This window comes from Phoenix dactylifera, chromosome 9, assembly GCF_009389715.1.
Source record: "Phoenix dactylifera cultivar Barhee BC4 chromosome 9, palm_55x_up_171113_PBpolish2nd_filt_p, whole genome shotgun sequence".
NCBI classification, from domain to species: Eukaryota; Viridiplantae; Streptophyta; class Magnoliopsida; order Arecales; family Arecaceae; genus Phoenix; species Phoenix dactylifera.
In genome coordinates, this window is record NC_052400.1 from 7,016,705 (window position 1) to 7,029,681 (window position 12,977).

General features: G+C 37.2%; 1 protein-coding gene across 2 annotated transcripts; it reads left to right on the forward strand.

Moving 5' to 3' along the window:
• The first annotated feature begins 2,607 nt into the window (after positions 1 to 2,607).
• LOC103717037 (protein LAX PANICLE 2-like) lies at positions 2,608 to 12,600 on the forward strand. Of its 2 annotated transcripts, none has more exons than XM_008805267.4 (4): positions 2,608 to 3,550; positions 3,811 to 3,861; positions 4,025 to 4,097; positions 12,265 to 12,600. In XM_008805267.4, exons 1-4 carry the CDS (start codon positions 2,934 to 2,936, stop codon positions 12,418 to 12,420), a joined length of 897 nt encoding a protein of 298 aa, XP_008803489.2. In that variant the 5' UTR covers positions 2,608 to 2,933; the 3' UTR covers positions 12,421 to 12,600. The 2 variants fall into 2 exon arrangements, with proteins under 2 accessions (XP_008803489.2, XP_026664228.1); XM_026808427.2 differs by having other exon boundaries at positions 12,282 to 12,600.
• The last annotated feature ends 377 nt before the right edge of the window (positions 12,601 to 12,977 follow it).

The following is a 12,977-nucleotide window of genomic DNA, read 5'->3' on the forward strand; positions in this document are numbered from 1 at the left end:
TTTGAATCTCTGGCTGACTAGGATCAAGGACATAGCAGATTTTTTGTGCGGTGAGTAAAATCGGCATCTTGTCCTTCCAACGAGTAAAATTCATCCCATCAAATGATTCATTACTTTGAAAGCAGTTTCTGATCCTGACTCCATTGCAACATCATCTCAACACGTCTTGAGGCAATGGAGTACTACGAAAGCGAATCAGAAAATTTTATATGGCTTTGAGGCGTGTATACATATTATCTTTAAGGTGATGTTCGCCCCCACTTGAATTCATTTGCTGCTAGGTTTGTAGCTATAATCATCTCCAAGACAACAAAAGCACCAGAAATCTGCACACAGCAAATCTGAAGATCTATCTTCAGAACTTTTATAAGAAACTGCGTACTTGACCATGAAAGGAGAGAGAATAAGAGGGAAAATTAAAGAATGAGTGATTTGAAATTTGTGATCAGATTAATATCTCTATTTACAGATGTTGACACACCTATATTCATCAAACAACATGATTTTTCGGAAACATATATTCATGAGATAATGTGACTGTTCACATTAAATTAGTAGCTATTTAATTATCATACGCCCACAATCACATTGATTTCCAAGAATCACATTGATTCATCGAACCGTTGTGTGTCTTTACTGAAATGAAAAGAAAAATTAAACATTGAAGAATCATAATCACACACACCCACTCTCATAAACTGATATTACAATCTATAAATCACAGCCTATTTTGGCAGGTTCAAACACACAGCCAATGTTCAGGTGCATGCATGGGCAGGCTCGTTGGGCTTAAGATGCTGTCAATTGTCTTAAGATGATGCGCTTGTTATTTTTATCCTGTGATGGACGTTCAGGATTAGATCTCCACTGCGAGAGCGGTGTGGTGTGACGTAGTGAAGCACTTTCACCTTACATCCATCCTCGGAACAACATATCCCGCATGGGCCGCACTTGGCGCACCGTCAAATCAAAGACCCGATATACGATTCGGCGCCCGGTCCCATCACCACCCCGGTGCATGCATCGACACCAACCATTAACGTGAATTGACCACTCACCGCCGACCGAGAGCGAATCCATGCACGCCAGTACCGAACGACTCCACCACTCGTACGCCGTTCTCCTGGTTGTGGAAGACTAACACCGTTACATTCTTCTTCCATCAAATCACGCCACATAGGTTCGTTCTCCGTCTTTGTCCTATTTCTAAACAGCAAAGACATTAGATCTTGTCAGATAGCACCCTGCATTTTTCCTTACTTTTATATGATTTTGTTCGTTTTATTTTTCATACAAAGTCAGTAGTTAGACACGTCCAAAACCTCTCGGAAGTCAAATATTCTACAGGTTAGTCACAACAAAATTGTTGACATCCAAGGATTTCTCATATGCTCCCAAGTTGCACCAGACCTTGCCCCGCAAGTAGTTTACTGAAGATTAGGGCTGCATCAGTCTCTCTCTCTCTCTCACACACACACACACACAAAAAAAAAAAATCTATTTTCTTCACACAAATTAACCGTTAGATCATCCACCATACAATTCTCAAAGCATTCCAAATTCTATCATTCATATATTGTACATATCTCAAAGCAATTGGTGGATGGTCAAATGGTGGATTGATGTGAAAGAAGATGAATCCTTCTTTCTCATGGAAGATACACCCACTATTAATTAAGAGGAGATGCTATGTGGAATACCTTGAGTAGCTTGATATCAATGGAAGGTAATATAGTCATATTGCCATTTATTTCATCAGGGAATATATCTAGAGGGCCCGTTATGATATTCTTACCGTAAAAGGAAGCAATATATAGGATACTTTGAAATTCATGCTCCAACCCATCATTAGTTTTTAATGCAACAGCATTCAGTTGTAAATGCATCATGATCTAAATACAAACCTAAAAGTATTATTGAAACTAAAGTATTTGTTGTATACTAGATGTAATTTTCATCCTATAAATAAGTATCCGTATATTTGCACTAAAATTATCTTAGGAATAAAAATTCGACATACAAAAGTATAAGAGTGTACAGATCCTCTTTTTCCCACATATATAATTTGAAGGATTTAGATAAGAATAAAAAGAAAACCAAAAACAAGAAAGAAAGTTTAGGAACAAGAGATAGAACAAAGACACAGAGAGATGAAACCTCTAGTCTCTTAGTTGATTTTATCATTCAGAGTTTTCTTATATCCCTACCTGAGATCACACAATTCCGACACTTCATTCACGCACTCTAAAGGTCAATATAATATTTAAAAGAAATGGCTGTAAGTGTTCCTACTGTGAAAGGTGTCATTTAGTGTCAATGAAAGACACAAGGGGTTATACGCAAAAAGAGGGCTTCATCATCCAGTGGGTGTTATCATAATCTTGCACTTCAACACGCAAAACTAATCAACAGGCAACACGAATACACGTGGATCCCACCAACCAAATTCCCAGCGTACGTAGAAATTTTGTGTCTCCATCGCATGCGATTAAAAAAATCACAAATACAGCGTCCAAATTCCATGTACTTGTTTACATACTAGAATAAAAATCCACATATTTAATAATACTTAACTAAAATATAAAATTACATATATCTACCTTGACTTCCGACCATCTCTCTCTTCAACTATTTCATCCCCACCAGCACCTCAAATTGGGGAATCCATGGAAAGTGAGATCCCAAAGCCTCTCTCTTCTCCCTGTCTTCTCCTCCTTTGTTCCTCACAAAGGAAGAAGGAACCCTAACCTCACTGTCCCCATCCTGCAGCCTCCACTGCCTTTGCTTCTTCTTCTCCCCCTCTTTCCAATCCCCACAAACCTCCCTTCTTCTTCTCCTAGCCCTTCTTCCGAAATATATAAGTAGTCACTTGTCTCCTACCACCATCATGGAAACGATCGGACGGCGGCAGGTCCTGAAGAAATTAATATAACATGATGGTCCCAGCACGTAACCTTCTCGGGCGACACTACAACAGCTATGGTGGCCATTTCGACGACTTCCAAACGGAATTCCAGCGAGAAAAGGCTTCATCACTATCTGGCCTAATGGCCGAGGAGGTTCCTCAGGGAAGTGGCAGCAAGGAGGAGGAAGGAGAGGAGGCGGGGTCTAGATCTAAAGAAGGTGATGACGACTACCAAGGGTGGCTCCAATTAGGCATCGGTCGCCGGCCGTCTGGTGGTTCAAGGCTAGATGATGCTCCGGTAGATCCAACGAATAGCACGGACAGGAGTAGGGGTGAGGCAGTGGAGCTCAACTTGCTTGCTGATAGGTCATCAGGTGCCTCACGGCCCCCATTGAGGGTCGTTGGTGCTCCCACGATGGTGCCATTGTTTCCGCCGGCGGCGGTGGGGTACCGGAGCGCCGGTGCAACGGCGAGTAGTTCCTCGAGGCCGTTGCCAATGTTAACAAGCTATAACTGGGGGCAATTCATGTGCCCATCGGAGAGCCTGGGCCTGTCGGTGGAGATCGGCGGCAAGATGAGGGTGGTTAGCCCACCGCCCAGGCAGCAGACCGGAGTGTGGTTCTTGCTCCAAGCGGCAGAAAACCAGTGAGTTCTGAGGGCAAGGATCAATACCCTTTTAATTTCTAGATTTCGATCGTACTTCTACTGTTTATGTTTAGCTCTTATGCATGTATTGTTCTCCTCATGGATTGCGCTTTGATGCAGCAAGGAAGAAAGTCTAATGTCTTTTTTTCTTTTTTTAACTTTCTTCAAGGGTCTGAGTGTGTGATTTCCCCCCTCCCACTATTTTCCATTAAAGATGTTGATCTATTAATGATGGGTTGCACTTTTTCTTTTTAATGCAGAGTGAAGGAACCCTTTTTGCCTCAGATACCCAAGAGCTACTTGAGGATCAAGTACTTTTGCTACCTTTTGTCTCATCTCTTTTCTTTTATCTTTTCCGTTTTTCCAAAATATGCATCTTTTTGCCCCATCTTTTTTCTATTGCATTCCAAACTCTTCTCCTCTCGGGTGCTGGATTTTATTTTCTGCTTTTTATAAAAAATGTTTGTTTTGCAGAGACGGGAGGATGACAGTTGGATTGCTGATGAAGTACTTGGTTGAGAAGCTTGGACTAGATGGTGAAACTCAGGTAAACTCTAAAGCCATTTGTCCGTTTGTTTCCTTCTGTTTATATTAGATACTTGGTGCTGTTAGTTTTTAGGACTTTATCCACTCATGTTTACGTAATGAAGCCAAGATTGACTTGATAGAAGCTCATAACTAGAATCAAACCCATGCTTGAGTTCATCTACATGGTTTTAGGCACCTATTAGCCTTACATCTTCATGATTGGTGTTGGAAGAGCGAAAGGAACTTGAGATCCATAAGGATTCATATGCTGAATGCTTACTTTTGTAGTTGTATATTTAGGTGAAATGTGTGTATCTGAGTGGCATGTCATTATTTTCTATGATTAAGGTTCTCTAAACTTGGATTGAGACAAATCAGGTTTGGTAAATAGTTTGCTGTCAGTGGTGGTAAGGGGTTTATTAGGTGTCGGTGTTAGGATGCAGATGGTTAGCTTGTATAGGTTCTTGATGCCTTTAGTTCTACTTCTCAGATCCCTCACAAAAATTATTTTAGTAAGTACTATAAGACATAAATTAGAGGTGAAGATATGTCCTAATTAAACCAGTAATCTTGTAGAAATTAAGGAGGGAGAAATCCGTATAAGATTCTAGATCTTGGCTTGGTCATGATTAATGTTGAAAATATTGCAAGCAATGGCCTCTTCACTAACTATTTTCTATTTTTTTGGTTAATTACTATTTACTAATTCATTAAGAACTCTACTGGCCTTGTTATTAGTTGAAAACTCTGGAAATGCTAGAACCCTCAATTACATTTGATGAAAGATATCTACAATTATCAAAAATGAAGCTAATAATTAATTATAGAATTTCTATAGAATTCCTTCAATAAAACATTTGTTCACGAAGCATTTTAAAAAAATTTCCTAGTTACAATCTTATTAGACACATAGTTCCAAAATTTAATGTTATGTGCAAACTGTGCAACAGTACCATATATATAGTGCATACATGTGTATCCCGAGAAACATGGAACCCAAGACCTTCCCCAACATGAGAGGGGTTCCAACCAGCTGATCCAAGTCTTGTTAGCTTCTTAAACTAAATGTACTAAATTATTGTTCTATTCTACCTGCATTAAAAGAGTATTTGAATGGATTTTGTTCAACATTTTGTTCGACAACATGAATAAATGCAAAAGAAAGTGGTATGAAATAGAACAAAGAAGTTCTCTTATTATCCTAAAGTTGATATTGACATTAGAAATGATTTCTCCTTAAAAGCATTTATTTTTACCAAATCTGAGTGTCAAAAGAATAGCAGAATAATTATTTTATTTGTTATCTTTCTAGATTGGTAAGGGTCTTGGTAACCATTTACAATGCTAATTCTCTATTTTGAAGGCAGGACTTTGACTCCTCTTGAGGAAAGGAGAAAATTGAAGAGCTAATAAATATAGGTTCAAAATTAAAATGATTGTCGAGACCCTTTCTCTTTCAGAATTCTCAAGTTTTGGACTAGACGCAAGTTCGCACTTGCTTGCAATATTCACATGTTTTCGCGTCTTAATCCTGTCTCACTAAAATCATCTCTCTCTCTCTCTCTCTCTCTCTCTCTCTCTCTCTATATATGTATCTATCTATCTACCTATCTCCATCTCTATATCTGCATGCGTGATGCTTAGGGAATATCTGTTCCTCAGACTTGGTTGCCTTCTCTCTTCTCATTCCTCTTTTTGAGCAAATTTCCTCTCTATATCTTTAGTTACCTATCATTCTTAGTTTAGCATTTCCATGCGTAGGAGATTTTGCATCATAAACAAAAGGCATAAGTTTGGTCTCTTAATGTCATAGGCAGAAAAAACTCTAACACATCCATGAGGCCAGTTTGTAACTGAAGCTAATTAAAATTATGAAGTTTAAGACTGAAGAAAAACTAAAACGAAAGAAAGAAATAAAGATGAAAACATCATAGAAGTAATTGATAATTGGAAAGTTTGCTAAACTACACCCATATTTTAGTGCCTTGCAGAGACAAAGGAAAGTCACCAATGTTTGCATATATGTCCTTTCCTCCACCATATTTTTGAGAGTCATCATTTATAAGAGATAGACAATATTTCCTTTTCTGGAACTGAAATATGCAAGTTAATTAAGTCTTATTTTTCTGGAATTTTCTTATTTTAAATTTCCTCTTTTTTTTAGAGTATTTTCCTTAAAAATATAGGAAGATAATTTTTATATTCTTGTTATGCAGTAACTTCCACAGTTATGTCCATATACTCAAGCATAAATTTAATCAAGGATTAATATTCTTAGAGATTTTTTTCCCTTTGTGTTCATATGTATACCAGAATATTTAATTTACGGCTTAATCTGTGCTTCATTTAATCTTTCCCTTTTTCACTATTTAAGACATTCTAGTTGTCTGTGTATGTAGTCTATTCTATCGTGTTTTCCCTATTTAACACACACCATTTTTTAATTGTTTTTTAATTGTTATTTACTCGTAGTTTACGTTTGACTACACAAGTTACTTTGATCTCTTCAATAAGGACTCAATAGCATCAGGTTTATACATAAGGTCATATTGCTGCAAAGATCCCATCAAAATTATGCTATGCTTCCATCACTTCTTAACCATGTCTATTGACAATAGAAGAAATTAATTTGAACTTATTTCAGAAATTTAAGTTCTTTTGTTGTGAGAGTGAGAAAGAGATGAATTTGACTTTTTCATGTCAATGGGCAAATTTGTGATCTCTAGTGTAACTCAAAAAAGAGAGAAAAAAGTCAATGGGCAAATTCTAGGAATTACCTTCAATTTGGACCAGATTCTTGCACCAACTGCGTTCTGTTTAGTTGTCAGCCACAACTTCTTCTTCCTTACTCAAACATTCTATTATCAATTATATGATCCTCATGAGTTGTTAACGTGAACATTAGTGTCTAAATCATTCCTCCCGTATAATACTTCTTTAATCATATATGTCATTATATATTTCTAATTTTTTATTTCTAAGGTCAACTCTAGATCATCAATCCCTTGTGTTTCTCTTAATCTCTAGTTTAAGCTGTAAATGGTATTAAATGCATTGATTGATGCTCAAGTGGTGTGAATGAATGGAAAGGGGGTGATGATATTAATAAATAGTTTGTCATCTGTTATAGAAACAAACTACACATTCCACTTGACACATGCCTTGTCCCTGAATAGAGATTGATTAAAAATATGAGAAACATGTCACCTGAATTAATAGAAAAAAAACTTCTTAATGATTGGAACCCAAATCTTGAAGACATCAATTAATTCAAATTTGTCAAGCTTTTGAGCTTCATATTGTCCATGTTGAAGCATTCTTCTTGTCCTATTTTGAATGTGCAAACTACCATATTAACATTAGCGAAAACTACAGATTATTTTGATGAAAACTGTAGATTAGAGAACCGTGCCCGTGTAACCATTATAAAGACATAGTCTATTATGGAGACCATCTCAATCATTGTTAGCCATCAGCCTGGAATGCATTGACCTTGCAACCTAAGCAACATCTCCAACTATGATTACATGACCCAATGAAAACATTAATGTGGGAAAAGTAAAAGAAGTAATGGCAAAGCGGCTCAGAATTCTCTTGTAGAGGCATGAACATAACGTGTTGACCCATAATCCTCTACGGTGTATGTTGTTTGCATTGTAGAGTACTGTGTAGCACTCGATGACCGTCACTAGAATATGGGCTGCCATCAAAAAAAACATGTTGTGTGTATGATATGTAAGACAACCTTATTTGAGTTGTCCATCTCCTAATGGCAACCATCGAGTGCCATATGTAAAGCACTCTGCGGTGCAAACCGCGCACTGCAAAGAATCCAAGCTCATTTGCATGACCATGGCGGTGATCAATCTTTTTTGTCATGCTTTCGCATGGCTCACGACAGCTGACACAAGGCCCTACAAGCCCCCTAGAATTGTCATTAGCATACCAATCGAGGCCCTAAGTGGTGCACCTTTTTGGAATATTGAAGGCCCTCATCATCTCATCCACAACATAAAAGGCATGATAGGCAATGGAGAGCGGCATTGCATGGGAGTTTTTATCAACAACAAAATGATTGCAAGTAGGCGAAGCGGAAACCATCAGAACATAAGGAAAAAGAACGGACCACCTTCCCCTTTGTAGAGATGATGTATTCCTCGATGCATGGGGATTATAAAGGCTTAAGAAAAACTTTTAAGGCGTGAAAACAAGTCTACATGGAGACATGGGCATGGAGGCGTTCCCATCATTCCTCCCTATAATTGTAACTAATGACGAAGGTGGGGCTGGAGGAATATTGACTTGTTTTGGCTTCTACGACAAGGGGAGGGTGGCAAGAGGAAAGGGAACGTGAGAGAGACGTGCATGAGATGATGTGTTTGTATTCGTGTCACCTTAGGTTAGGTAAAGGTAGGATGTCCAGAAAAAATAAAGAAAACTATACTGGCCGATTCCTCGACGTGGTTTTAGGATAGGATCGTCCTCTCTCTCTCTCTCCCCTCCCCCTCCCCCCCCCCCCCCCCCCCCCCTTCCTCTCTCTCTCTCTCTCTCTCTCTCTATCTCTCTCTCTCTCTCTCTCACTCACTCACTGATGTATGAGATAGTGGAGGTCTGGTCCCCTATTTGGCCCAAAACCAAAATAGTGTCATTTTTGAAAAAAATAAATAATATATATATATATATATATATATATATATATATCATACTGTTTTTCTCTTATTAAAAAAGAGATGCATATGAGTTCTTATCTCTCAGATGGCGATAGCACTGCTGTCATCAATGCGCATACTGTTCTAACTTTTACACCTTCATGGATGATAGTTATCCAATTTGACAATCGAGACACTAGTACCAGCCGGCTAAATCTCTTATGTTCCCACGTTTTAAACTGAGCTTATTTGTGGTGCTTTTCCAGTTTGTTTTCTTTCATTCAATTTGGTAGAGTCATAACATTTCTTTTTTGAAAGAAAGCACACTAAACAAACCAATGCAAGAGAAAGTTCAACTCTGTAAACTTAGGAAACAAAATTTGAAGTCAATCAACATATTCACACAATGTCATGAGTTATCCAAGTCACATTCTGTATCGTTTTCTTAAATAAACGTTGCAAGAGGAAGGGTCTTACTATTATTTGCTTAAATAATACATTGCCACTTTAGATTCAGTCAATAATAGGGATTGATACGTTAATTAACTAAATTCAGTTTTCTGAATAATAGAAATTTAAGAGGGATCAAGTTGTCCGAATCCATAGACTTTTATAATGGAATTTTTTTTAGACCGATAATAAAACTTTCTAATTATTTTTGGGTAAACATAAACTATATCTTTAATAATGTAATAACAAATATAAAAAAATATAAAATCAAGTTCGTGGTGAAAGGGACAATTAAAACTATCTAACCTCATTGACCACCAATATATATTAGTCTGAGTAAGACAATATTAGCTTGATTAATTATATAATGACCAAAACCAATGTTGAGCAATTGTCCCAACTGCCCTAATTAGTGCTTTAGCTAATCATAGCACAAACCATGCCATGAGCCATGGACTATATTACAATTGATATTGAGCTAGTTTACTGTTATGCTGCATGGTTTACAATAACAAAGCCATGCAGTATGTTGGAATCTCCATGTACATTTAGCATCTCCTGCACTGAAATCTATCTTTGGATGTTATGCCTGTTAGAGCTGTTTACATTTTATTAATCCCCATGGACATATCTTCTAGTAAATAAGTTCTCAGACTTATAAGCCATGGGATGGTCTGTGATCATTATAGTATTCTTCAACTACAAAAGTAAATAAAACGATGAATTATTTTCTTTCAGCATGATTTCATTTGTAATTGTATGACTTAATTTATATAGAAATTTACCATCAATGTTACATGATTATTTTGTACGCATACATAAATGATTATTTAGTTTACGGGGTGACGTGGGTGCTTAATGGGAAAGCATGGGTACTGGGCTGTGGGGTTGGTGTGACGAAAGGAATAGCGAGGGGGCGGGCAGCCTACGGAGGTAGTTCGGGCAGCTACATCCGTCGTTTTCGATCGGCCGAAGGCTACCCGGGAAATGGGAGTTACGTCCACGCGTAGCTGTGGACCTGTGGAAAGGGCCTTTGTCCATGACCCCAAGGGTAAAGTAGACGTCCGCCCCTGACCATACCATGATAGCATAATTAATAATATACCAAGCCTACTTTCAAATGTCATTGTTATTTTATTTTATTTTATTTTATTAAAGATTTTAAATCTCAGTATATTGAGTATCGATGAAGCAAAAATGTCGTTTTATCTTATCCCAATATGTTAAATAGAAAAATTTTGAGGGATAACCAAGGGTAAAGTAGACGTCAGCCCCTGACCATACCATGATAGCATAATTAATAATATACCAAGCCTACTTTCAAATATCATTGTTATTTTATTTTATTTTATTTTTTTAAAGATTTTAAATCTCAATATATTGAGTATCAATGAAGCAAAAATGTCGTTTTATCTTATCCCAATATGTTAAATAGAAAAATTTAGAGGGATAATGATTTTTCAAGCTCACCTTAGCCAAAAATATATTTAAATATCAATTTCAAAAATTATTAATAAATCTATTTAAGGAAGTAAAAGGAGTGTTTGAAAATTGGTCGATATGGGTAATTGTATCGGCCGATTTCTCAGATTTTACCAATTTATACCAACTAAAAAGTGTATATATATTTTGGTCTAAATTTTTAAAGATACACCGTCTAAGAATCAAACCTAGAATTTCTGATTGCTAAGCTAGAACAATTATTGCAATTATTTCAAGAACTATAAAAGAACTTTTTTTTTAGTCCAATGCATACAAGAATTCAAATGACTTTGATAGAATCATAGCATAGTGGTAATCATACACTGGATTGTCCTCAAGTTTGATGGTTGTTTTTATACTTAAATCCAGCTGATTGAGAACTTATTTGTTGATAGAAACTTAGTGCCCTTATAAGTTTTCTGGCTTGCGGTAAAATTCACAACTTACCGTATCAGTTTGGATGCTTTTCATCCATTGTTCAAGGATATATACCTTAACATCTGTCAAGAAGAGAGAAGGAATGAAGCAGGACGGAGAGAAAACTGTTTATGAACGGCATGCCAATGTCTTTTGATCATCATATTTCAGGAATAACAAAACCCTCAAAGGTGATTTATCTCGTTCCTAAAATTTAGAGATTAGATAAGCCTTGTCCAACTCCCTTTCCCACCTTGAAGCATCTCCTCCCCTCTCTCAAATCCCTCCTTCAGTGGGACCATAACTTATCTATGAATGAAGCAAAAGGCACTTAATTCACTTGTCGCACAAGGTATTTCTTGCATTAAACTTACAAGTAAAGCTAATACCAATACATTTTTCATGCATTTGTAATCTAATATTAACTTTTCTAGAATACAATAGAATGGTTTTCTTTCTTAGGAGGTCAGAGGGGCTAATCCCCAGCTGCTACTCTAATACCCACCGCACCCCACCTAAGCCAGAGCTTAGGCCACCAGGCAGGCTCAGTCATTGCTCGCAGCAGAGCTAGAAAAATTAATTAATTGAGAATCGACACTAGGGGCTAAAGCAGGCTGCAATCAAGCCCTTGGCATCTTGCTTAGAGGGCAAGAGACAGTATCATTCGAACTAACATTTGATGGTTCGACAGCTGCTTTTCAACATGCCCATGATATGTGATTATGGGCATCTATATTGTAATTAAAATTAAACATGATCACAATAAACTAAAAGAAACTGTTATGGTAATTAAGTGAACTTGTCCTACGATGCATCGTTCTTCAGATTTTATGAATAACATAGCCCATGGAAGAAAATTTCAAACCAGATCTAACAGCGATATATTGGTATTGGTTTTGTTAGAATCCATTAAATGATTGATTGTGCCAAACTTAGCCGGCCTTATCAAACTTTGTCAGCCTTCTAGTTCTATATAAATGCTGCTTCTGTACATTGTAATTGACGGATAGAAATATAATTCTCTTTTCTCCTTCTCCTCTTTCAACAGGTTTTATTTAAAATGAAATAGCAAAGCTTATTGATTCATTCATGCTTAACTTGGAATTTACTAGTTCTTGTTATGCATCCTGCCTTCCCTTTCTAATTATCTTTCTCACACCACACTAACACATCCATGCAACTAATCAGGTAGTGATTACATGTAGAGGCCAGCAGCTTCCTCCCTCCATTACATTACAGCATGTTCGAGACCAAATATGGGGTTCGAGGGAGGGAGCGGAATTGCTCCATAGCTCACCGAGCACTGAGCGTATCATGACCCTTCAGTACAGCAGAAGCCGATAGAGTGCTTCACTCGGGCGGAACTCGTCATCCCGGTGGACGTTTTTGATCTTCGTGCTTATACTTCCACTCTGACCTGGTTCCCTTGTCTAACTTATTTGACGAAAAGGATTTGGAGCAACCAACTCCACGTCAAAACAAGGTACCAGGAATGATAAAATGAAATGCGTAGTTCCAAGTCCACTGGGCTTGATTTGCTTTTGGCTTTCCTTTCTAATTCACTAATTCCAGATCCTGACGCTTGTTTGCCTTGTTCCCTTTCGCTCAAAACTAGTTTTATTGTGAGCTTCATATCGTGGAAGTAGAAATAGAAAGAAAGCAGAAGCATGATTGACTATATAGGACTGGTTTGGTTTTTGGGACAAAGAAAGGAAGAGAGAGAGTGTAGTCAACTAAAAAAAATTATAGAACCTTATGTTTTATTTTTGAGTTTTTAAAGAAGAAAAATAGAAAAGTAAATTTTACATAAAAATAAGATTCCATATTTCATAAGCAAGAAAAATCTATGTAAGATACGAAAAAGTTCAATTTTCACTAACCGAGAATTGGGATAATTTTTT

Coding starts and splice junctions, on each gene's coding strand:
- LOC103717037 (XM_008805267.4), top strand. CDS start 2,934: ATGATGGTCCCAGCACGTAACCTTCTCGGGCGACACTACAACAGCTAT. Junction 3,551..3,810: donor CTCCAAGCGGCAGAAAACCA/GTGAGTTCTGAG, acceptor TTTTTAATGCAG/AGTGAAGGAACCCTTTTTGC. Junction 3,862..4,024: donor AAGAGCTACTTGAGGATCAA/GTACTTTTGCTA, acceptor TTTGTTTTGCAG/AGACGGGAGGATGACAGTTG.